This window comes from Falco peregrinus, chromosome 11 (genome assembly GCF_023634155.1).
Source record: "Falco peregrinus isolate bFalPer1 chromosome 11, bFalPer1.pri, whole genome shotgun sequence".
Taxonomy (NCBI): domain Eukaryota; kingdom Metazoa; phylum Chordata; class Aves; order Falconiformes; family Falconidae; genus Falco; species Falco peregrinus.
This window is the reverse complement of record NC_073731.1, coordinates 11583717-11610966: the sequence shown is the minus strand read 5'-3', so window position 1 is coordinate 11610966 and position 27250 is coordinate 11583717. Positions and strand designations below refer to the sequence as shown.

The 27250-nt window shown below is 36.8% G+C and overlaps 1 protein-coding gene across 6 annotated transcripts in view; it reads right to left on the bottom strand.

Annotated features, from left to right (window-relative positions):
• The window catches only part of BIRC6 (baculoviral IAP repeat containing 6), a 183308-nt gene that overhangs the window by 68017 nt on the left and 88041 nt on the right, over positions 1 to 27250 (bottom strand). For 5 of the 6 annotated variants that reach the window (XM_055815892.1, XM_055815896.1, XM_055815894.1 and 2 more), the window contains exons 45-59: positions 27026 to 27153; positions 24323 to 24885; positions 21163 to 21338; positions 20558 to 20654; positions 20181 to 20375; positions 18130 to 18330; positions 17229 to 17508; positions 14701 to 14957; positions 13401 to 13509; positions 12685 to 12906; positions 8909 to 9689; positions 7853 to 7996; positions 5932 to 6061; positions 2738 to 2869; positions 293 to 460 (exon numbers count right to left, since the gene is read on the bottom strand). In XM_055815892.1, the coding sequence (XP_055671867.1) occupies positions 293 to 460; positions 2738 to 2869; positions 5932 to 6061; positions 7853 to 7996; positions 8909 to 9689; positions 12685 to 12906; positions 13401 to 13509; positions 14701 to 14957; positions 17229 to 17508; positions 18130 to 18330; positions 20181 to 20375; positions 20558 to 20654; positions 21163 to 21338; positions 24323 to 24885; positions 27026 to 27153 (3583 nt within the window). The remainder of the gene's footprint in view (positions 1 to 292; positions 461 to 2737; positions 2870 to 5931; positions 6062 to 7852; positions 7997 to 8908; positions 9690 to 12684; positions 12907 to 13400; positions 13510 to 14700; positions 14958 to 17228; positions 17509 to 18129; positions 18331 to 20180; positions 20376 to 20557; positions 20655 to 21162; positions 21339 to 24322; positions 24886 to 27025; positions 27154 to 27250) is intronic. The other variant, XM_055815895.1, reaches the window with a different exon arrangement.

Genomic DNA, 27250 nt, shown 5'->3' with positions numbered 1-27250 from the left:
ATCCACCCCTCTTATTTCTGAGTGAAAGTGGAAATGTTTTTGAGATTTTGTTCAGGAACAAGGAACTAAACTTCAAGAAAGATCAGCATAATTTTACTTTTGTCAAGCCACTATGATGTTATAATGCTTCACTTCCAATTGAAAGCTGTTACCAGCCCAGAAGGACTCTACAATTCAAAATGCTCAATAGAATGATGAAGGCGTCCATTGGCATTGCAGCTACTTTGTGTTGACGTATCAGCCACAAAAAAAGAACACAATGTTTAAGTTTAAAATGGATTATTAAAGTTACCTGGTAGAAGTTTATGGTATAGATGAAAGACTGGAACACTAATAGTCTTGCTGGAAGATTCTCCTCCTGAAGAAGAGGTACCCACTTTATCCGCCATTACTCTCCCTCGCCTTGATGGTGGACGTGGAGGGGTGGATGAAACTGCTCTTTTTGACTGAGATTTCAAACCTAGTACAGAAGTAAAAAATTCAAAGTCATTCTAACATTTAATAACTTCAGTTAGCCAAGATGCAATGTACTCAACACCCTCAATGACAGTGAAAAAATAGTATTTTTCAGCACCGGTTAATTGAATATCAGACTAGCATTCATGTATAAAATCTATTTGGATATAATCCTGGTTAATTTTACAGTTACAAGGCTGCACATCCTCCTGAGCCCCTAACATAAACGAAACTGTAACTGTACTAGGTCATATTATCCACAAAAAAAGTACAAGCTATCTGATTCTGCTCTTAAACTTAAAGAGCCTGTCTACCAATGGACCCTACAATAAAAATTCTTTAGGTTTGGGGTTTTTTTTTCAGTTGAAAGCAAGACAGAAGAAAAACTCTAAATTGAGAGATGTTTCAGCACAGACTATAGATAACAACCACTTGTCTGGCCCACAAAAGGTGACTTCAACTGCAGTACTGACAGTACCACATGTGATGAAAGGCATCTTTAAACGTGCTTTTAAAGTTGCCTAGTTCAAAGCATTTAAAGTAAGCACTACATGAAAATTTAAAGGCAGAACAGGCGCGTAAAAGCTTACTGAGCTTATACAGCAAGATTGCTGTATTTTTGGGACAGCTTAAGTTGACTTAAGGTACAGGGAAATTACACTACTATCATGTACCCTTCTACACAGGTGACAGACCAAGTAAAAAAGCCAGAGATCAAGATACAAAGACACATACAACCACCGCCTTATCATTAGCCAAGAGCAGCTGCAAAACTAACACCACCCACACCTGAAATGCTCTGGTTTCAGCTGGTCAGTAGGAGCAGCTATAATATGCAATGTATCTCCAATAATCTCAGTACACTAAACTAGCTTGTCTCAGAAAGACCAGGCTCCAAATAACATCTTTGCTCTCTATTAACTTTACCAATAGGGAACAAGTTAAATACTGGCTGCATGAGGCTCTGAGGACACTAAGACAGAGACAAATGATGTGAAGATTTCACAATCAGGCAATAAAAACAAATGCAAACGCAAGTTTACATTTATAAACTGTTTTACTTAACTGGAAAAAATACAAATGAAAAGAAAGAAAACCTTAAGTCTGCTTCTATCTAAATAGGGAATGGGTTAAAACATGGCTGACAATGCTATGCCCTACCTTCAAGCCTGGCATATTATTTTTGTTATTCCTAAATTCTTTATTCATATTTTAACCCTTCACTTGTACCTAGTAATCTTTAAATATTATGAAATCATATTCACTCTTTTAAAGTGGTACCTACAGCAAGTATCTTTCCAGACAAAGATGTTGTAATTAACATTAGCTGTGGTGCTTTACATACCAAGATCCATGAAACCGCTGCCCTATTCAACACTTGAGTTTAGTTATAACTACATCTAAAAACCTGAAATAAAAAGCTGAAGAAATATTGGCGCCAGAAGTCAAAGGAAATCAGCATCTCTTCTTCATGCTTCATGAAGTGTAAATGAAATTGAGGTACCTCAATGAGGCAGAAAGCTAGATAGGAAAAGAGTAGTTTGAAGTTCATTAATCTCTCTCTCACACACACAGAACTTCAAACTGAAAGACTAATGATCTATACAGCCATCATCTGAACTGTGATCTTGTATCATTGCAAAATTACTATGTTCAATCTATAACCTCCATAGTAGTTTTGGAAGAAAAGGGTTTACATGAATAATTTCAGAGGGATCTTCACATTAGTTTTTACAAGGTGAACGCTTTGGAAGAAAATCCTGTATTTGTGGTTTCCAAGTGTAATAACACAGTTTTACACTTACACCTCCATCTGACAGTTTTTAGCAGAGTACCACCAGTTGTTATGCAGAGTGGCTCCTTTCATTTCCAAAGCATACTGCAAGAGCAGAGGTGATTAAACTCTTATACTCCAGCCACTGCAGAAATGCAGAGGCAGTAATATCCGTATCACAGTAATAGTACACAACTGCTAATATATTGCCATTTACTCCAAGCTCCAGATGTGCCTCTACAAAATCCTGTAAAATGCATTAGCAACAGCATCCACAACACATCGCTGACACACACATTTAGGTACGAATTTGTCAAAGTATATAATCCACTAGAGACACCAGCTCTACCAGGAACCAATCTTGGCTGCGTAACAGCCAGTTAGATTATCTGGGCACTACGATTTTTTAACCATCATTAGTAATAAGAAGAACTGTTGGTACAGATTTTCCCCGCACTCGTAACATCAGAAAAATCCATTTTTCAGAAAGGGAAGGAAAAGACTTACCAGAAGCAACAACAACGCTATAATTGTCCTGAAACCCATTTTCTGCTTTAACTTTTTCTTTCTCTTCGTAGTTCTTTTTTTCTTTGTCCTCCTTCTGTTCATTAATTAGCTTAGCTGTAATACTGGGTGTATCTATACCGGGGTGAGGGGAGTGGGGAAGAAGAGAAAGCACAATGTATTTCAATATACAAGCTCATTTTATTCACAGTTTCTAGACTGTTAACAAGGCTATTGTCAACTATCTTAGTGGCTTAGAGTTCATCCCAGGCAGCAACAGTCTTGTAAATACCTATGAATTAAGGTATTATGATAATTATGTCCCCTCTTCCCCCAAAAATCAGTCTTCTGACAATTTAAAAATGTAACAGTTTAAAACCATTACCTGAAGAATCAAGTGTAAAACACTTCATGTTAGAAGTCCAGTGCAATAACCAAAAATGAGATAAAGCAAAAAAACGCTACCCAACCCCAAGAACCACAAATGAAAACAAACCACCAAAAACGCCCAATAAAACAGCCAAAAAAATTCCAAAACTTTTTTTTTAAGGACAACTGCAGACTTATATAAATATATTGTTGCATTTAGGTCTGGATAGCTAGTGTTAGATACTGACCCAATTTCAGAACTGGCAAGTATGACTACTCCTTTAGAATTGGAAGATGCCTAAAGTATACATCCAAAACTTGTGCTGTTCGCTTAAGGGAACATTAGGTTACTGCAGTTCAACTGTTCTGGTTCAATCATTAGTGAAGATCACAAATATCAGCAAACAACTATTAAATTATTGATGACTGGTGACAATGGATCATTTCAGACCTTGTAAGGTACAACACTGGCACCAAAATGGTCAAATAATTCTCTAATTGCTTCTGAGCAGTAACTTGTTTCCAAACAGACGCTACAGCATTAAGCTGTAACAACCACAGGCTCAAGACTTAGAAGTACCACCCAGCTACCTTCATCTGTGTATCATCAGTGTGCAAGGTGCTGAAAGAAACTTTGTTTGACTGCTTGGAAATATATTATGATTTGTGCCTAAAGACATTGGTTATATCCGTGTTAAGCAGCTGTGCAGACCAAAAGAAGATACAGAGTGTGAAACTGCTGCTACTCAGGAGCCAACGTTCACATACACTATATATATATATATATATATATATATATATATACACACAGACACGCACACATGTAAGACTGGGTATTGGCTATTTTAAAAACTCTATTATTTCCACTGAGACTATTATTACTATTAAACTTCAGAGTTGCTCTAGTTTGGTTCCATGGACTGAACGCCCATTTATTGCTGAAGAATTTAAAGCTCATTAATAAAATTACTAAAGCTTAAGCAACAGTATTTTACTACTCAGGTGATACCCAGATTTGTTGTTTAATTCCTCTGACCAGCCAAGAGCAGTAATTTAAGACTAAGGTGAATGAAATACAAAACAACTGGTACCATCCTAGACAATCTCATCTGCAGTGATACTGCACATTTTCTTCCTATGGTAAAGGGATGGGAGTAGCAGATTAGCAATGATTTTTGACTCCCCTCCTGCCTGCCCGCTCAACTCCCCGCCACCCTTTTTTGATATATATACTTGTGATATACAAGTATCACAAAGCTTTTAATACAGTCAGAGAGATAACATCAGACGAGGGATGAAAACATACATGAGAACTGGATCTTTTGCAGAATTAATTCTTCCAATTTAAAATGAGAGTTAAGCTGAGGGGTAACATTTATGTAGCAAAACCCAAAGTTATGGTGCCCTACAAAGTCAGCATTTGATCAATTTCTGTTACAGTCATTAGCGTGTATCACATCATCCCGTTCCCCTCCCCAGTCCCTATTAGCACTGGCTATCAAGCTGACCCCAACACACCACCTAAGGCAGCTATTCAGTACAGTTTATGTCACTGCTCAACAACTATCCCTACCTCATACCCAGTGACTAACCCACCCATTACAGTAATTCTGACCATAAATTGTGCAAACATCTAAAGACTTAGTCACATTCCACACATGACACTGTCTGGACAGTAACTGAATACAGAATTCTATCAGAAATAGCAAACTATTCCCTGGTAAATAAGCTTCAAGCATTTTCCTGGGATTCACTTTTTTTAATTAAAATCCCAAGCACATCTTGTTCCTCTAGTATTCTGCCCAATACCATTACAGTACTTCTATCACCTCGTTAAGTAACATACTTATTGTCCTAATGAATCCATTAATAATTTCGTTGTAAAGTTTTTCAGTAGATATAAAAAAAGCAATAGTTCCTCTGAAGTCCATGAAGATCTGCTTCAGAAATTGAAAGTTGATCTACACTGACTTCCAAGAAATTACACATACAAACATATCTACATATAAGAACACACATACCTAGTCAGATAAGTGCGCAGCTAAATGCACACATATCTGCAATACAGCAAAATCATAACTGCTGTGATGATCTTTGACTTTTCTTTGCTATTACTGAGATACACATCTTAAGAGCAAAAGAAGTAGTGCTGGAGTTCCCCGCCCCCCCCCCCCCTTTGTTTTTTAGATTAGATACACTTAAAACAGATTTTTGATGTAACATGACCTAACAAATTTTTAGAGAGCTCTGGCATGGACATGATACCTTTAGTATGAATTCTACTCTAACTACGTTTAAAAAAAGATCACTAACCCTCACCTGTAACATATAGTTCTGTTTTCGGAAGTATTAAAAAAACACTGAAGTTCAAGGTGGGACTAATTTTAAGATTAAGACATCATTTTAAAGACTAATATTTGGAGTATGATTTGTATGGTTTTTCAAATACCCTATGAGAGATTTGAGAACACCTTAATACTAAAAAGCAAACAAACCCCCAAACCAACCAACCAACCAAAAAACTCCCAACCAACCAAAAAAACCCTGAAAAAAATATTCCACCTTCCCCACCTCAGTTTTATTGAAGGAAAAAATAGCCTTTGACTAGTAGAAGTGCATTTTACACACAATATGTAAGGCAAATGGAAAAGCTTACAACTTAAACCACTGTTTCATAATTGGCAATTACGGATGAACGCTGCAAATATTTGTTAGACATAACGCAGTTTATGTGGTTTTTTTCATTTTGGTTTGGGGTTGGTTTTTTGGGGTTTTTTTTTGAAACTGTACCTTAAAAAAAATTAAAATATGAACTACTGCAAACTTGCCTGACACGCGATCAAGAACCTCTGCTAGAGTTGTTGAGACAGGCAAGTGAAGAGTACGAAATTTGTGTCCAGCTCCATACATTGGATGTTGAATTACATGACTAGTAGCATTAATTCTACCTTTGTACAGCTGAAAGGAAAAAAAGTCAGCATTTAACATAACTTATTTTTGAATGATACAGTCAAATCACTCGGTTCTTATAAACTTAACTCAGCTAAATAAAACTAAATCTTTAGTGTGCTAAAAAACTGACGTATCCTTCAACTTTGGAGATATACAGTAAAAATGCATCAAATCAGGACAAGTTTAATTTTTTAACTCAAAAGAATTTGCTTCAAAAGCCTAGAATATTTTTAGGATCAGAAACAGTATGATACTGTATTTGTTTTTAAAAACCCAATTATTTTACTTAGCTGTATATGAGAGAAAAATTTAGTGTCTGAGATTTGCAATTATTTATGAAATTAAAACTTAATTCTGAAGTTAAATTAGGAAAATCACAATATACTTGGAGTACAGAAAGATAATTCCTCTATTGCTCTGACTTTAGTATGAAGTTTATTCTGGACTTCGTATCTACTTTTTGCTATTGTAACGGATAACAAAGTCACTACCAGTTAAAACATTTCATCATAACATACTGTAGTCTGAGTTCTCTCTGCATTTTGTATCATTCTTTGCTTGCAGTAACCTTTTACAGGCTTTTCTGCAATGACAGTGCCACTTAATCCCTTCCTCCTACTGTCAGACTTGTCTACTAATATTCACATACAGGACCAACTTACTGTTGTGCAATACTATCAAAAGCATTTATTTAACAATTGATGACAATCAGAATTTAGCTTCTAAAATACAGTTTTAGTAAGAACTTGAGTTAAAAATGGGGATCTGGTCTTTGAAAGGTTATGCTGTTGGATATACTAGATATATATGCTCCACATAAAACATTATTTTTAAGGTTTCTCTTTGGATAGTAGAGGAGGAATCACCTCAGTAAGGACAGACTGTTCCTGTGTGTTTTTAACAGAACAAACCGAATTCCCTGACAACTTATTTTCAAGATATTTTTACAGAATGTCACTAAATACGTAAAAGCAGATAAAAAAATCTGTTGTATGTAAACCAAATTATTAGCAAATTGATGTTACCCTCACATTACCAATGGCCACGTTAACAATCTCAGCCAGGTTAAACCAAAACATTTAAGTTTGTGCTAAAAATTGTATTTGTTCCTCCTTTTCTGTTTTATACTATATGCTCTAGTTTCCCTGTCATTATCTCACGTAGTACTTCTGAGATGTAGTAAGAACAGCAGAAACCAAAGCAGAAAACTCTTCCTTGTATGGGAGTACCAGATCTTTTACTAAGTTCTGGTTTTCCTATATTCCTTTATTCACAGCCTTCAACTGAGAAAATAGCACTTCAGTCATTAATTACAATTGTGTTCTGGTGAAGCATGTGGAATTATAAAAGCATACATCTGCTTTTGTCACTCAAGACTTTATTCATGGTGCTTTGGCTAATGCTAAAGATTTTTTGCCAATTCTGAAGGATCAAAACCATGACTGTTTCTTAAAGAAACTGAATGAAGAACTGCTGGAAGGGTGAGAACTTGTATCTGTTTTTTCTGCTAATGTATAAGGATACTATTAAAAAGTATTCCACACGATAAATTTCAGTTGTCAATTCTTTCAGAAGCAGTATATTTTCAACAAGATGGCTTTGTCTTATAACAGTGCCTTAAATTTTCTTTTAAAACACTGAGTTACAATGCACCAACACATTCCTTTCCAAAATTCTGCAATGTGTACGGTAGGAAAAGCTGCCATGTTACATTTCAAAGTTGAATATACCCAGTTTTGGGTTTTTTAAAGGCTAAATTTATTCCATATTCACCACACAGATATCAAAAATTCTTACTGGACACGGGGACTGAAGAAATAAAGTCACTTTCTCATCCTCTAGCATCAGCTGCAAAAAAAGCCTCCTAATAAATCCTGAAATATTTCCAGAGGTTGGGAGGTTCCCACGCTGAGGAGAGGACTGGAACAATTCACAGAGAACCTGGGAATGCAAAATGACATCAGATTTAATATGTTTCTACATTTAGATCTCTAAAATACAGCTCTACACAGCCATAATAGGCAGTACTAAGATCTACCTTCCAGTTATTCAAACCAGATCAGAAATGAGCACCACTAAAGAAAATATTAGCAGCAAATTAAGGGATTTTTTAAATGAAAAAACTGACTACAGCATCAAAGTAATTGTAAATGCACAGACCATTCAAAAAGATAAAAAAATGAAGATAAAAAGTATTTAAAAAATAGCTTTTCCTAAAGCAAAAAATTCCCACTGCATAATGCAGTATTACTACCAGCCATTAACAGAGAATGGTACCAAATTTTTTTACTGAAGTCCACCTGTTCCCAGGACACTGTCATTCTTAATGTTGAAAAATCATTTCTTAATTACACTTTTATCCAGCTAGGTCTGCAAGGTTAACAAATGTGAGAAAAATACCTGAATTTGCACTAGAACGTCAAACGCAAAGCCATATTCTGCAACAGCCCACATTTCCCTGGTCACAGACTGCACAGGGTACATGGTTGCACAAGCAAATTTACCTGGAAATCTCAAGTTACTAACATAGAAGATGTGTATGAAGCTTGATTTTCAAATTCCATTTCAGAAGATTTTAGACCTATCCAACTAAATACAGTACTTTGGATTTTGGTTTAAAGTTTATTCCTCTAAACCAAGAAGAATACAAAACTATACGTAGGACTGGATGGCCATGCCAAAACATTTTTTAAAGTCAGACTAACAAGCTAACAATTTTAATATAAATTTTTTCCAGTCAATGACAAAAAAAAAAAGTTATTTGAAAGAAAGCTATAAAAAAGTAAGAAGTTTTGCATGTTGGCTGTAGTTATTAATAAAGAAATTAAAATCTTATTTTTTTTTCTCTCTCACCTGTGCCATAAGTCTCTGGTTATTAGGATGGCAAGAGATGCATTGCAAGAAGAACGCAACCGTTGCATTTTCAATTGCTGTCCGCTGCTGAGTGGTCAACCCTGTTGTTACAGTTGAAGAAAGCAAGCTAGATCTTGCACTAGCCTGTTGTGCCGTCACATTGTGTCCTCCAGAAGTAGCACCAGAATGGCACAACAGAAATAAAAGTGCTGTCCACAAAGGATTGACTTCAGAGCCACCCAACCAATCCTTCATCATATGGCTGTTGCCAACTTCTGTCAAAAACCTGAGAACAGGAGCAACCAGGTCTGCTGTGATAGGCATTTTATTAAAGTGCTGTGGAACATGATGCCTCCTGAGCCTGTCCTGGGTGATATCCGTTGATTGTGCAGTGCAGTCAGAGCTAGAAGTATGGTTAAAGCAAAAACTAGCAAGACTTCTTACAAGCAGTGAAGGCAAACCTGAGTCCAATAATTGCTTGGTAGCTTCAGGAGACTGAGATGAGGCAGCAAGAGTAGCCAGGTGAGACTCTGTTAGTGCAAGAGGGGCTTGTGCGTTTTTAGAGTCATCTGTTAAAGATGAACTAAGGTCCTGCTTTTTGCTGTCATCAGTCATGGACAGTCTGTGTTGACACTGCATTGGAGGAGGAGTGATACCCATCCACCCCATGAGTAAGGAAAAATAATTTGGGTGGATGTGGCACATTGAGCAAAGCAAACTATCAACAGCCTTCTTCAAAACCATGTTGCAGGGAAGAGACATGGACCAGTTAAACAGTGACCTGCAGAAGACAGAAAATCATGTCAACACACAGTTTGCCACTCATATTCCCTTTTCTTAACTGGTTCATAAAACAACTTTACGTGATTATGATTAACTATTGCAGAAGCTGTTGTAAAACACACTGTGCTGAGCTTGAAAGTCTCTTTTGGATCACAGTATCAGCAAGATACTCATTACACAAAAGGCATTCCTCAACTGTATGTTTAAATTTCTTTCATCATAGTGTATTTAAAATAGATGTAAGCCGACTTTTCTGGCATGCTGCACATGAAAGACAGAATTTCAGTTTTTTGACAGTTACCACATAATTTATGCATTTTTGACCCAACTGCAACTTCTTCGTGCCTTCAACTCAGCAAGCTGCAGATATTAGACTCACAGACATGCGTGCACACATACTCATTTACATAAAGCTCTCTTAGTCCTTTGTAAGAACTAAAGTATTTTAATGTGCTTTCAAAAAAAATTTAAAATATGCTTTATTTGAGTTCTACCTAAAGATGTTGCAAAACAATGAAAGCAGCAACAATCTTGTTGAATGATGTTACCCTCACCATCGTTACTCAACCTGAATTTTGGACATGAGTTGACAACAGAATTATTCTTTCGAGATATTAAAATCTCACCCACCTTTGAACTCACTTCCATCTAAACACTATCTCACAGAATGCTAATCCAAGGCATATGAATGCAAAAGCTAATTTAGCTTGTATTATTCAGCTTAAATTTCAGAAGTATTTGTCAAATACTGAAATAACTTTTTCATACAGACTTGTTCAGAGTAGCTGAATTATTTAAAAAAACCCACAATGTTCTGAACTGCATTCACAGTACCTTGACCCCATAGAGTTACGTTATCTTAACCTTTACATACAGAGGTGAATGCACGCTTCGTGCCACTTTTTAAAGAAGTTTGGATGTATCATCATATATCACAGTCCCATTTGAAGACAAGGATTGTTTCTACATCTTCTGGATGGAAGTGTTATTCTATGCTTAGTATAAGGGTCTAGAACAGAACATGGGTCTAATAAAAAGTTACCTTTATCACCAGTCCAGTGAATGACTGATAAAAAACCCTCTCCAAAATGAAACACTAAAAAGTCAGCTCAGTGACCAAATGACCCATAACTTTGGGAAGAGAGTCACAATTTCCCAAAGCCCACGTATCACAAAGTTACACTTAAACTCTTCTCAAACTATATATTCACAGAATCCTTCTGCCAGAAATTTCTGGGTAAGTTCATGCTCTATGAAAAACAAGATTCTTTTCCAACTAGGTATTAAAAAATAACTAAGTAATAAGTCGGTATCCATCAACCAAAGCAGAAATGGAAAATGGGGATGACGAGAAAATACATCCAAGAAAAAAGTGAAATATCACATGGAAGAGAAATCAGGAGTTATAGCTGGAATCAATGAAAATATTTCAAAAGTTACAATATCAAAGAGGATAAGGAATACAAATGAAAAGTAATTTTCATTAGAAGAATTATTTACCTATGTAAGTATGACAATAATTCTTCCGTATTTATTAAAAATGTATTTTATAATTCTCTCCAGATGCTGGTTGATATGAATTATAGTTTGATTTGGCAGGAGGTAGAGGAATAGGGCTATACTGCAACATGCATACTCAAACTAGGTACAATAGTTTTATTAGTATTCCTGCTTTTTGTCCTGTGATGAAAACATATGCTCCCTCCAAAAGACAGGAATTCAGTTCTAAAATTCACTTTTGTATTAGTATAAATCTAAATGGGCTATCCATTTTTGGAAGTGTAGTTTTATTAATGTTCTTCCTTTTCAAATGTTAAGATGTATCCTGAAAATGTAATTCTGTTAAAATGTATTGCTGAAAGACTGATTGACCTGCAATCTAAAATTCTTAAATTGATTACCAAAATGAACAAGCTTATAGTGAATTAACAATTATTTATATAACAGCATCACTGAAGTATTTTTGGAAAAGGTCTAGCTTGTAGTCATGTATCTAAAGACTGTCATGTTGCACACACACAAGAGCTCTGTATGCTTATGCCAATAACCGTAAATTGTACATTTCCCAGTGTTCGAATGTTTGACTGTGCCTAAAGGAGACAGCATGACGTTTCTTAAGATGATGGAACATTTCTTAAGGGCAACAACAAAATTATGTGCTGTCAAAGTTCTTTTCACTAACTGGAATCGTGTTCAACAGTACAAATGAAAGACACTTTACTAGATAGAGGAATTTAACAGCTCTGCTTCTATAATACCATCGTGGTTGTGAAACAAAGCTATGTGGCTTCTCTTTTTCGTTTTGTTTCAACAGAAGAGATGGTTAAGCAACATAAATGAACAATGTCAGGTCATATATTTTCAATCTGGAGTTGCTTAAAAGTACACATCTGGTGTTTAGGGTGAATCCTTCTTTAGAATCCAGCAACATCCAGCAAATCACAGCTCAAGAGTCACTCAAGATTTGGTGCTTTGTTTCTTTCAAATCAGACTAACTAGAACAAAAGTGGTAACTCCAAAAAAAAAAAATCCTCCCATGCCCTAGCTCTTGGCTATCAGTTATAGATACTGGATACCATAAGTAATAAAATAATGCTTACATAACAGGATACTAATGAAGATCATGATTTATAGGTACTGTGGAAGTTACTGCAAACAATTTCAACAAGAACAGCCTAGAGTTATTCATTTAAAAAAACCACAAACAAAAACACGCCAATGGTTTACCTTTTACATTTTTGAATTTGCTGTTTTGTTTCAAATTTTTGTTTTTAAACACAATTATACCTGGAATATGTGAAGTGCAGTTTTGAGTTTAGAACTACAAAACTACCTTTTTAAATACCTTTTAAGTAATCACTCTAACAATCAGCTTCAGGGATGGCCATTTCCACTAAAATTTCACAACGAGCATTCTTCAAGTTGTATCATTTCAGTGAACAAAAATAATTCAGTTATAAAAAGTAGGAGGTGGAAAAGTTCACTTTACTCACTCAAACAGCTCTCTGTCCAGCAACGCTGGTAAATCATATTCAACAAGCAATTCATAACTGTGCCACAAAATTGCTGCTACGCAATGCAAATGTGAAGGAGATGGCATCAAAAGACCATACTCTCTTGTTGAGCTATTCGGACAAATGTAGCTGACCCGGCCACTTTTTTTCATAGCTGCAACTCTTGCGGAATCACTGACCCATTTCAGCAATGCTTGAATTCTGGAAGGCAAGATGATACGGTACATTATAAAGGGTCAAAGAAACACTCAAACCCAAATTATCTTGCTGTCTTTTTATAGTCGGATTTACACATTTATCTCTTCCTTTGAAGCAAAGTTCAAGAATGAGCCTAAACTATGTTTTCTCAAGACTTAAATCACGAACAGGGAAAAAAATTAATTAAAAACACTTATCATTTTGGACAGCCAAATGTAAACTTTCTACAGCAGGTACCCAAGTTCTAAGTATTTGAGACAGAAGACAAACAACAGAATTATCACTTTTATAAGAGCAAAAAAGAGGAACAGCATTCTCTGCAAAGGATGCAAAGAGCTAGGAGGGAAAGCTGGAAAGCTTCTTTAGATTTCTGCATTTTTCATGCTATCTCATAACTATCAGATTTCAAAAAGTCTGGTTTTGTGCAGTAACATCAAGCCACTATTTAGCAGATTGTCGTCGTATATGTTTCCACATGACAATCCAAATTACATTACCTATCTTTTGTTCCAGGGTCTTGAGTTGTTCCAAGCTGATAAAGAATGTCTATTGTGGAGTCAGAAGAGAGACCATTTAATCTTCCAAACAGTAAAGGGCTATTCAGATCTTGCCGCATTAAAAAAAAAAACACAAACAAACAAAAAAGGGGAGGGGAAATAATACAAGTACTTACATACATATTTTTAAGAGTACTAATGAAATTATTACAGAATTGCAATATTAACATTGTATTGAGTTTTGCCATTAACATAAGGATGCAATTTTCACCACTATGCCAAAACTGTGCATTTTGTATGTTCAATGCAATGTTCAGCCTTACTATGAAATGAAAAATCATTGCAACATTCGTCAGATCCAGGACTTAAAAAGTTTAACTAGTAGGATTTCCTTCAACATATTCCAAAGACATGACGAATTCCAAGGTAACTGTCAAACCTCATGCTTCACAGAAGCAAACATTTATTTCAAAATGGAAGCTTATTTAACTCCAATTTCCACCAATGAGACTAAGGCTGAAGATCTCCTTAGATTATTTCCTATTTATCATCTACTCACTGTGTTCACCGCCTACCTTGTAGGAAACTACTGTCTTATCTAACAGCGTTCCAGCAAAAGACAGTAGGTTACACTGAACCATTAACCCATGGCAAAATAAGTCATGGAAGCCATTTTGAAAAGAGTGTTTTCTGTTAGTATCACCAGCTCAAAACACGAAAAATATGAATTCAGTTTTATTTAATTTAAAAACCAGAAAACAGCTAAGTAGTATGGAATCATTAATACAAAACCCCCAACGCATTAGCAGAAAAGCTACTGCAAAATGTCTCTGTGGGACATGGGTTTGTCGTTCAAGTGTCTTGATTATGTACCTCCACCTGTAAGTATTTTTCAACACTTGGTGCCGTTCAGAATTTATACTGTCCTACAGACGATTACTGCCCAAATGTTGCTGCATTTGTTTTCCTTAAAACTAGTCATGGATGCTCTTTATCCTGAAACATCTAGACATAGTATCTATAGTAAGACACACTTTGGATATATCGCATGCCCTAATAATGTGTCTTCAAAACATTCACCTAATTATCTGTTCTACAGAAAAATCAAAACAACCCTGGTTGCACTGCTTTACTGTTGTAGAACTACCCACATATGAAGATTATGATACTTAGAAGCATACAAAACACAATGGCAAACCAAATTCAGAATCAGAGAAGTAACACACAATTCTACTATACTTGTTCATTTATACGAGCAGTATTTTTAAGCAAAATCTGAAAAGAAAAACATTGCACTCACCTGCAGGATCACTCCCTGATGCTGAGCAGTTTCTTAGAAGAATGTCAATCAATTTTAGGCCTATTCTGGTGGACTGAAGCCCAATTTTTACGAGCACAGCCTCAATATTTGGAGAATGCATACCACAGTAAGGTGACATCAGTAAAGCAGCACATGTCTGCAACAGGTTGGCAGTGGGTGCTGCAGCGCTAGCCATCATTCCTTCTAAATCACTTATGTGAGTGAGGCAGTGGTGTAGTAACCTTAACCATCCGATACTGAAAAGGAAAACAAGAAAATGATACATTAGCTCATCTTTATTATTTTAATCTATAACGTAACTACCAGTATTAGATTCTAGGGCAAGTACTGAAGAAAACTGCTATGACATGATCAGACATCATCTGGAAAAGCAAATTAGAATGACTGAATTTAAGACTAAAATGTAAGATACACTAGTAATGTTGTCGTAATCATTGGTTTAAGAAAGGAAGCGTTTGTGGGTAGGAAGAGTTAAGAGTCTGCAAGTTTTATTACTAAAGTTTCTCCATATTTCTTGATTTACATACGTATTTATTCCAAAAGGGCCAGCCTACTGAGGAGAAGGTGCAGGGGAGGGTGTTTATACAGAGGGATGGTAGAGGGCAGGTGTGGTATTGTGTGTGGGGGTTTTTTGTTGTTGTTTTTTGGAATATTTTTTTTGGTTGGGGATTAATTTTTGCTTTGTTTTGTTAGGGTTTGTTTGTTTGTTTTTTTAAATTAAAAGGAGCTGGACAAAACATAAATGTTAAACATGAAACATCACACTGCCTCATTTCGGCACCACTGGATTTATTCACATGTAAGGCCAATATTCTGCAATAGTGTTTGGCATTACAATTATACCCCTGCGCAGCTTCCCTGACATTACAAACTTTTAGGGTCATATACATCTACAATAAATGACAGTGAACCTTACTGAACCTGATTTTAAAAGCACACACAAAAAGTGTAGAAATTAAAAACGTGTTAGCCACTGCATCTCTCCCATGTGTCTTGTTCTTTAATAATACTGTTCTGTATTCCTTTTAAAAACAAATCTTGAAAAGTAAGCAAACTGTAATTGAATCCATTTGGAAACAGATAAGCTAGACTTTATTTATAAAAATACACTACAGTGCTGTTTAAACTAGCATTATGAATGAGACAGCAATCTTAAGTTGCATGTGAAATAAATGGCGTCATTTCCCTGACAAGTTCTAAACCAGCAAGGTTAGCTGTGAAAGCAAGTTAACCTACCTCCCATAGCTCAAAAAAAGGGCAAACTTGCATAGTTTACAACTTTATTTCAGGAATCATTTACTCCTAAACATTTATCATTTTAGACAAGAACAAATTTTCTGTAATGTCTATACTAAAATTATATCTACGTTTATTGAATACATCTATCATATTACTACCATTACTCTGAGATAGTTACAAAACTAAGCTGAAAGCCACAATGAAAGACTTCCAGACATTAAGAATATACACTCACCTTCTTTCTTTAGATACCGATTACTTTTGTGTGACTTTAACATAACCTTTTCTGAAGTACAAATATAACAACGGTATAATTTGGCTACGAAAATTTGTTTTGCTGCTCTTCAACAACAAAGAACAATTTCAGTTATACAGCTTTTATCCAATATACACTGGACAGTATTAATGTTCTCCAGACTTACTTATTCTCTCAATTTTTTTCCCAGCAAAAGAAGAAAAGAATTTCCCAGGCTCTCTTTTCAAAATTAAGGTTCGAAGATTAAATATTTCAAAAAATAATGAATTTTTACAATGTAGTAAGCTAAATTACAGAATCGGGAAATCTCAAAACCCCACCCATTAAATTAAAGTTGAAGGACTCTAACACTTTTTTTTTTTTTTTAATCCTTATGGGTTTATTTGTTATTATTTTAAAAATGAGTACGAAACTAAAGATGCCACTTAGCCAAATAAAAGCTTTTGCAAAGGAATCTTGCTGATATGCCAGAATTGTAACAACATTCAGTTCCTATTTCTCAAGTGTTTGCAAAAAGCAATATTAGATACGACTTCCACAACACATCCCATTGTCCTGTTTCTATTCCTGCTTCAATACTTATGTAACTTTGTTGACTTCAGTAGGGATAAGAAATATGTTGCTACTTCAAGTTTTTTTGACAACTGTCTACCCATTAAAAACAGAGAACGTAACACTAAATGCTTTCCTGTGCTTTGTACCCTTTCATCACTGCCATAGTGAAACATCCCCTTTTACACAGGCAGGTTAAAATCTGCTTACATCTGCCTTCTGTAAAAAAAAACAAAAAAAAAAGGCCAAAAAAGCACAAGAAAATAAGGGGGGGAAAAGCAAGTTTTCCAAGATATTTGAAATAGATTCTGCAACTGCTACAACTCAACTACAAAAACCAGGTACTCATGAATACAGTTTGCTACTGAAAGGTCTGACTCAGAGCAGAAAACATCATAAAACCACCCCAACCCATGACCTGGCACGAACATCCCTCTGGCCGTTGAAACTAGAACCTTACCTTGTTTTAGAGACCTGATCCTCCGAGGGAAGGAACGGATTGTTGACGGTTGCAGACGAGGTGTTCCCGAAGGCAGTGAGGCCTAACAGTTTGATCTGAGAAAGGCCGAGTGTACTGGCATCCCGAGGGCGATGGAGGCGAAGGCAGACAGCTGAGGCAACTTCAGCTTTTACCAGCTGGATTTTTATATAGGTGAGACCGCTTGTGATAACAGGAGTTGACAAAGGCAACATATTGACACCATCTGCGCTTATTTCAACAGATACTGATGATGGGCAAGCTACAGAGTAAGACAAGAAGGTGCAACACAATTTAAAAATCTGTACCGGTTTGAATTTTAAGTGTTAAAACCTGTTAAAGATACAGAACGAGATGATTGAAATGATGGTAGGCAAACGCTACTACAGAACTGCAGCCGGAGCATTTGACCTGTGCGACGGTATATGCAAAAAGGCGTAAGCATTTTGATACATGGTGTGTACAGTTTGTTTAAAAGACTTAAGATGAAGAAAAAGTCCTGTCAGTGTAAATGCCACATTTCCCTAGCAGGGCTACAACAGTAAGAGCTGAAAATCTCATGCTTTATTCCAGCAAAACCATTTTGCCTGAAGACCCCTGACCAATATCGCATTCTCACTAGGGAAAGTTCTGAGAAGTTTGACACAGGTTTTTGGTGTTTTTAACATTGATGCCACAAGACATGTGCTAAGCTAGAAGAAATCAGGCAGAAGCAAGGCCTTCCATTCTCAAGGTAAGTACAACGAACAAGTTTTTCAACTTATTTCACAGGGGTATTTCAAACAACCTCTCCACTTTAGCTCCTCTGATTATACTCCGTGTCACATCTAAATCCTACCCTTCAAATTTTCAAACCGGCATCCATGTCAGTGAATCTACTTACTTGCCAGAGAGGCCAGATGAGGCTGGATGTGGATCTCCTTGAGCAGCACAGCCGCGGGAAGGTGAATCGTGAGGTCACACCAAGCTTCCTCAGGTAAAAATATGTAGGACCATGCAGCAGACCGAGCGCGCCTGTGGGGAGGAGTAGCCTGCAACAGCACTTCAGCCGGCTGGGCAGTGGGGCTGCTTGAGGTAATTGAACCTTCAAAAACAGCACCAGTAACATCGATTATTAATGTTTATCCATAAAACCCAGATTAATTTACAACCTGAACTGCGGGTAATGCTTTTTTTTGGTTCTCTCACCTGTTTTGGTTTATTACACTTGGGATGTTATCAATAATGACAAGTGCTGAGGTATTTTTCTTATACTCAGCCTGTTTTACATTGGCAGTTGACATATGCAGGTGCTCGAAAATTTGCTAGGGGACATACCAAAATCCTAAACTTCCTATCAAGAGAGTTCATTACAAAAACAAACCAACCAAAAAGGTGCCGGTTGAACAGTATGCTTAGAACTTGAACTCAGTTAATGCACAGTTAATATAATGATAATATAATGAAGGCTTTAAAGGTTCAAATATTACAATGGTAACATCAATGACTTTATAATCAAAGTCTGCAATCAAAAAGCCTTATCACAGAAGCTACTTATTTTTTTAATCTTAGCATGACTTAAGAGCGAAATAGGAAGTATCTAGGCTATGTCTTCCTTAGTAAATAGTATGGCACAGCAAGACCAGATTTGTGCTGGTCAAACTACAGGTACTTGGGGTGTTTCCCTTCAAAGTAGCTCTAGCCTGGCCCTATGACTGAATGCCTAGTAGCAGCTGGAGATGAATTCCTGGACATATTTTGATAGACTTTCATCCCAAATGAATAAAGTTCGTTTCTCAGAGAACACTACATAATGAGAATGAGAGTGTAGTAACTAAGAACAACCAGAAGGTTAATTTCAAAAGCACACTACTGACAAAGTAAAAAATTAAGATAGATGCACTCACAGCAAAACATGAAGAACTCGGGCACTTTGCAAGTTGGAAGATAAGGCATACAAGAATTCACCACCATATATGCTTATGATTTTTACTACTCAAAGTAATGAAGTACCAACATTTGCAGGATTCTTAATTTTACCTTTTAGGAATTCACGAAGGTCAAAGTAGATGACGTCTAATGGCCCCCTATTCTGCCCCTATTCTGACAAATAAATCTTTTTCTGTGGTGCTTTTTTTTAAAAAAAAAAAAAAAAAAATCACTATTTTTGACACTCTTAAATTTAAATTACATGTCTGAATAGATTTCTCTCTGGTCTGACATTTTTTCCAGAAATTTTAAAAATAATCCTTTCCTTCTTCCCTCTTGACAGTGAGAAACAGTGTATGAATACATTCACAGACTACGCTAGGCTAGTGGGCAGCAACAGAAAAGATTAAGACATTACTAGTGAAAAGGAGCCTTTGTAAGATATGAAGAGTACATCTACATCTTAAAACACATACATTTTAGTTAACTGGCAGCCATTGTACTGATACCAAAACAGCATTGCAATTCTAACAAAAGTTTGATGCAATCAGGTGCAGGTGCGAGAGCAGCATCAGCCCTATGCTCCAGCTTCTCTGTTGGACACAGCTCCGGCTCATTCTGTGTCACCCAACTTTGCTGTGCTTCTCTTAACAGCTCCATCGAACCTGATGTGCTGTAAGTGAAGTCAGTGAGCCTTAGTGTGTCTGTGGTAGATGGTCAGCTGGAACTGGGTATTCCCTTGACCCAGGGGAGCAGGAAGGGGCCCACCTTGATGCATGACTACATCAGATATAGATCACTCCCTTTCCTTCTTTCCTCTATCCACACAAGGCCTTATTACCTGTGGAGGAGGGGCTAACCTCCTCCCCCTCCCCCAACATCGTCTTGAAACACCAGCAACCTCTCTGTTTAGAAGATTTAATAGTACCGCATCATTTGACACCGTCACAATAATTTTTGTTAAGAACTTGATAAAGATTCAAATGACAAGCGGATATTAATGTAAAAGAAAGTAGTGTTACTTACCCAAAGGTGCAAAATTGTGAATTCCTTCTGCATTATCAGGCTCAGAAGCTAGGACTCTAGCTTTCAAACTGCTGTCTGTTGCTTTGGTGGGACCAGAATCAAGAAATTTCATAATAGTTGAAACCATACTTCTTGCTGTGTTAACAATAGCTCTTGTGCTCGTTACCATATTGTTACAAATAAGCTGAACACCACCTGTGTATAGCGGGCACGGGGAAAAAAACCCAACACTGTTCAGAAGCATGCAACAGATTCTAAGCAAGCAAAGGCCTATTTAGTAAATTTGCTCCTCCAGACACACATCTATACTCTTTCTTTAAGTGTCAAAAAAATCTACAATAAACCTTTTACATAATGCAGTTAAAAGACATCCTTACCCATATCATGGAAAGCCTTCAGTGCCTCACTTGTATCCAACACTCGTAAAATAAACCAAAGCAGCGGCTCAGATAACTGACAAGTGGCGAGAGAACCCTACAAGAAAGCCAGTTAAGAAATACATGGTTTCATACAAAATTAGTATGACAGAAATATGCACGACTGCTCTCAGCCTCCCCTTTTAGCGGGCAAAAATCCCAGAGAGGAAATGCCACCACAGTTGACCTCTCCGCCACAAAACAGCAATACCATGTTCCGCGTGTTTCACTCCTTATGTAGGAGAAGTCTTTGTGGTAAGGAAAAGATCAAACTGCCAGCAGCAAGCAGCTGAAGGGAAATAAGAATACTGAGCGTTTTAAATACCCACTACTATGAACACAATAAATGTGTTTCCCACCTGCACATAATAAAATATTCAACCCATCTTCAAACCTTTAGCCAGGAACATTTACTGGAATATCAAAATGTCCTTATACAAACCCTCTCTCCCTCTACCATGGCCAATGGAGGAAGGCTTCCTAACTTCTGTTTAGTTTTCCGAGTTTATTATTGACTACAGTATCAACTAATCTATAATTCCCTTGAAGCACAGCAAGGAACTTACCTGTCTTCCCATGTACCCACAGGCCATGTAGGTAAGAATCGGCTGAAGCATCACTTGCACCGTTGTTGCTTTTTTACTAAGCGTGGTCAGGATAGTGAACAACCCATCTCCAACTGATATTGCATCTAAGCCACCGTGAAAGTTTTCATGTTTAGTGAGATGTAAGCCACTTGCACCTTAGTGAAAACAGAAACAGTTGATAAGTCAGAAACCAAGATCTAACAAACCATTACAGCACGTAAGAGAACTCAAGGATATTTAAACTTCTTCTCAGTTAAATGTTCACATGGATTTCACAAACTACAAATGGGCCAGTTTTCAGGATCATATAAATTACTATCACTGTTCCCAGATATATACTATGTTCTTTACAGTATAAATAGGAAGACTTAATGCAGGAACTCAGGGAATTGAAACCCAAGTTAGGTAAGACCATAGAAATGTGTGTAATTAGCGAAGGAAATCAAGTAAGAACTACAAGAATCAGAATCATTCCAAGCCAGAAGCAACTAACAGGTATTAAAGATTTTTTTCAGATAATAATAGAAGTACACTTGTCAGCCAAAAATCCCCAAATGTTTAACACATATATTCCTATCAGAAATATCTCTCCTGGAATTCTCAGTGTTATGTCTCAGGATTTATTAATGAGTATTTATTGAGTATTGATATTCAGCAATACTGATCACACATTGCTGAAATTGAGGATGGAAAGCAAAAGAACAGTCTTCCCAAGGAAGACATCACCTCCATAAATACAACTGTCTTACAAAGCATATGGCATCAAGCTGGAAGAGCTTTTAAAAGTGATTTTAGATTTGAGTGGGAGGAATCAATGGAATAACCCCCTTCCATTTAGAGAAATGGGAGCTATACTGACAAATAACAACAAAAAATAATGTGTTCAAATGATCTTTGGAACATGCCTTACAGAAACATTTTGGCAAGAGAATTGACAGCTGAAGTACTTTAATCACCTTTAAGCTGTCAAGAAAGATAATCTTGATAAGCACTGGATGCATGGAGACAAAGAAAAGTCTAAGACTCAGTCTCTGCACTATCTAGAAAAGTTAAATGGAATGAATGATGGAGCCTAAGCCAACCAAGGTGAGTTTGCTGTGAAGACTTTGAGGCAAGGAGAAGGCAAGATAGGAGGGGAAGACTGTTGCTTGTATGATTGTATGCCTGTGTCAATGACAAAGCATAAAAAACTAATGAAATTAATAGGCAAAATGGTCATAAAAGAAAATCCAACAAATGTAATGTGACAAGTGAATTACTCAAGGCCATCCTGGTCTGGACCAGCTGACCTGCCAGGTGCAGTAAAATAACATTATTAGCACAAAATTTGAGCCACTACTTATTAGTACACATCTGCAGAAAACCCCTTGTTTATCTTCCCTGGGTAGCTAGCATGCTGCACTAGTTATCACATGTTTACTACTATATGCTGATAACAGATTTTTGGATCGAAGACCTTGGCTGCAGTCTTCGAGAAATGTTTTCTTTATAGAAATTGGCTGAAGAGAGCTTAATACAATTCTTCATGAAGGAAGTGAAAATGATGAATAGCTGTGTTACATCTTCCCAAAATACACATACAAATTAGTTTCAATAACCCATATTAATATACATATTGGGAAGAGCAATCCACTGAAGGGTCAGCTGGCCCTGTCCCCTGAATTCAATGAAAAAAACATTTTGAAACAACACTATCTTTCCAAATAGCCTTTCTGAAAATGCAAAACAACTGCTGGACAGAAACTGGTGGTTTAAAAAGACATCAAAGTTGAGGAGAAGAGTATCTGAATTTCAGTCCAAAGAAACACATACTCAGAACAAACTATCATTCCCAGAACAAACAACTTTCAGTCAATATGACACCAACCACCCAGAGTAAAGGAGGAGATGTTCTGGAATTAATTTCAGGAAGGTTCCAACAGCGCAATTCAGGCTTGTCAAATCCTGCCTGCTGTTTAATTTGACTACTGGAGATGACTACTTTTTCCTCAATTGATTTTATGCCAAAATGAACCACAAGTCTAACATTCACATGCTCTCACCCCAAAAACATACTGCTCTCTGGTAATAGCACTGGTTAACACTTTCACACCTGCTTAAAAGAGACTAGCACAGAAAAGGCCAGAGATACTTCTTCAAAACAAGAGAATCACTACAAAGAGAACAAAGTTTTACTACTATGCCTGAAACTGAGTGCAAGCTCTTTGCCCATCCTGCAAAATGTTCTTCCAGTTATTGCGCGTGCCACAAACATCCATGTTATTTCAGCCAGTGGTTTAATTTGTGCAAATAAACTCTACGTTATCATCACGGGTCACAAGCAAGTCACATAAAGAGAGTCTCTCTGAGAAAATGCACCTTAGGTACATATCTGACAAACAGCAACTTTGCTGTTCAAGGTATCATCAGCTTCCTCACTTGTTGGCAGTAAAAAGATCCCACCCACAAATGTATGACTGGAACACCCAGAATATGCTGTTGATGCAATTTCTGGTAAAACAGAGGAATAGAAAATTTTAAGTATTCTGTGCAAAGGCCACAACTGTAACTTGTCTTTTACAGAAACAATTAAAAAAAGGAAAATAACGCAACAGATAAAGAACAACTGAGGTAATGTGTCTATAGAACAAACCAAAGACTGATCCTAATTAATGAAAAAAGGCATGTGACGGGCACAGATTGAAATACAGGAAATTTCATTTAAACGTTGAGGAAAAGGCTTTTCTACTTTAAGAACAATTGAACACTGTAACAGGTTGCCCGCAGTGTTTGAGGAGTTTCCACCCTTGGCGAATTAAATGCCCAACCAGACAAAGTACTAAGCAAATCTGCCTCTCAGATGACCCTGCTTTGTGCAGTGAGGTTGGACTAGACAATCTCTAGAGGCCCCTTTCAACATGGACCATTCTGAGATTCAGCAAATTCAAATGCAAAACGCATTCATGTCTAAGTACTGTCTCCCACCTCATATTAGTTTTTTATCACATACCTATCCCCCCTTCACTTGTTATCAGTCTCTTTTTTTCCTGTCGTTTCTGTGATACGTTCTTTCATGTCTATACTTAATTAGTGAGTTTGTAGAAGTGTTAAATGTTGCACCACCCCAGAAGGTCTTCCATTTTATTTACAAAATACTTACCGATAATCATTGCCATAGCACTGCTGTTACACTGGCCAAGTGCAGACAAAATCTGGCTCATAATTTGTTGGTTGGCTAACACCAAGTCTGCTACATATGCAGTTGATCCTTGAGTATTAGGGTTGCTTCCATTGCCATCTTTGCCTCCTGAAACCTTTTCTTCATCAGACACACTGTCTGTAGTACTGCTTGCTACTGGAACACGGGCACTATATTCTCGGTTACTGGAAAGTGGCAGCTGAACTAAAATGTTGACCAGCTTTAACAAATCAAACATAAGTTGATCCCTTGTCATTTCTCCACAAACTGCTTTAGCATCACCTGGACGGATAATATTGGCAAAAAGCCCTCCAAAACACGCTCGAGCGCCCACGGAGCTGTCTGAGCCGCTGCGAGACATCACTTTGTCCGAACACGTAATGTAATGATGTACAAGGAAAGTTATAGACTCAATTACTGCGGAAATAGTGCTAACTGATACAACTTCAAAATTCTGTTCCAGGGTAAATTCCAAGAGTTTCACTTGTGCATCCAAGGGGCCCTGGCCTGTCTGGAAAGCACCCCTGAAAGAAAGAAAGAAAAAAAAGAAAATAAAGAAACAAAACCTCCAGATATTTCATTGTTCAATATTAACAAGTTAAATAGGTTTGGCTGTTAGTGGTTTTTTTTTGGCGGCTTGATTTTTAAGAATCAAAAAGCACACTAGACTTCCAATAAGTAAAAATCCAGCCATTTTCAGAAATGTGTGTTGAAGCACAGATCACATCTTTCACAAGTCAAGCATTCTTAAATTTTTAATATACTGGTCATTACACAGTCTGTAGGACCTGCTCATGCTATTGCTTTCCTGATACCATGAAGGATTAAAGGTTCCTTTGAAAAGGTCTAGGATCCATATTTTTTAAAAAAAAATAAATATAATCCAGTTAATTTTGTAGGTATAGGCTTAGAATACAGTCCTGTTCAGTTGTGGATGAAAAGTTTCACCTGTTTGCAGGGAAACTTCATGGGAGGAAGTAATCTAATACTTCAATATCACTAAGATTATTTGTTTTCTAACAGGAAATTATGATGTGTTTTTTCTTCCCATAGTTTTTTGGCTTTGGATTTTGTTTCAGCCCCCTGAGGTAGAATGAAGAATGGTCAGGTTTTAGCTATTTCAATAGTAACTCTACATCAGACCATGATAAGTTACTCAAACTGCCACAGGCTGGTGCTTATAGGATCTCTTTCAGGGATAATTTTATCTTCCCAAGCGCTTTTATGTGTATACTGGCAGGCTACAAAATTAAACCTTTTGAATCAGTATGTTTAAAACAAAACTGCTAATTCTTGAAGCATTAGTTACTGATTTTTCATATATTTCTCTGTATTTTTGACACCGATTAATTTTACTATAAATTTTAAAATTAAATACAGAACAAACCAGTTTATAGACATAGCCATGAAGAAAATATTTGGCATTTAATTAGTTCTAACAAATACTGCTTTTCTTCATAATCAATCTTATGCTTTGACCAGACATGGTGTACTTCAATAACTACCATCTAAACTATTTTCTGATATTTTGCTTCCATTTTATGACATTTCAGTCCCACCTTTGATTTGTCTCAGAAAAATCGAACACATTGCAAAAACTATCCTTTCAGTGGTCTCATTAGCTTAATTCAAATAAATTATGTCATGCAGACACACATTCCAAGAACCACTGTGAAATAATGATTTTACTGTATTATGACATTTCTTGTCTAAGCGACTGATCATCAATGTAACCTGAAAAACACCACCCATCCAATTGAAGTTACTGAAGTAAACTCTCTTAGAGAAGGCTGAAACTGTTTTCTGTACAGTTAAAGAATAGGTAACACCGAAGTGCCACCTACTGGGAAGCCAGAAACTGAGGAAGCTCATCCCTATTTGTAGGAAGCCTTTGTCTAGGGATGAGCAAAACATCAATACCAGAAATAAACAGCAATTCCTAAGCTACTTCAGACCAAACAATTGTCACATTTCCAGTGTACTGCTGTACAACAGTCTTGTGCCCACCAACCTAGCCTTGAAGGAGCAGAGCTGTAGAAGACAAGCCATAAGCTCTTATCTCTCCCCTGGCCAGCAGCATTTCTCTACACTAGTGGGGAAACACATCAATAAGCCCCAGAAGGACAGTGGGGCAGAGGAGGTTTTCCACTGTCAGGTGAGGAAAAGAAGAAAAAACCCCAAGGAACACACATATTGCATAAACAGGATTATGCAATTTCATATTTTAATCCTACCATGTTATAAAAGCCATGCAAATTATTTTCACAATCTACAAATAATTCTTAGGAACTTTCATTAATTGAGGCCTCGCAGTGTACTTTTCTCTTTTTAATAGGTAAACTCTTCCACAGTGCCCTTATTTCAAGGATTACTTTAACAAGGCTTGTATCTTAGCTCTAGATAAGATCAGTCCAAACAACTGTTGATGCCTCTGTTCACTGCCCCTCTCACACCGAGGCTGTGTGTGGATTCCAGTCGCCCTCTTCCACATGCCAGAAGCAGCCCAGGCCCCGCTGGCAGTACTGCCCCAACACCTATGATCTCCATCCATATATAAGTTGACAGTATGACAAGGCGAGACATACACATCTTAATTGTAATTGACACTCACATAGATCTTGAAGACAAAGAGAGCATGAAAGGAAAAAAAAAGTTAAGATTTACCTTTCTGTTGAAAGAATATGTATTAATTTCAATAAAAATTCACTGAACATCTGAGGACAAGTTGAAGAAAGGTGCACTTGTAATCGAGTAAGAAACTCTTGCATAGCTTGTGTCGCTGTTGGCCCAACCTGGAGGGAAAGGCATTTTATTAAGTATTGTGTAAAACTGAAATGTCTTCAAGAGCATTAAGTAGTATCTAACAAGAACTTGTTCTAAGAACAGAAA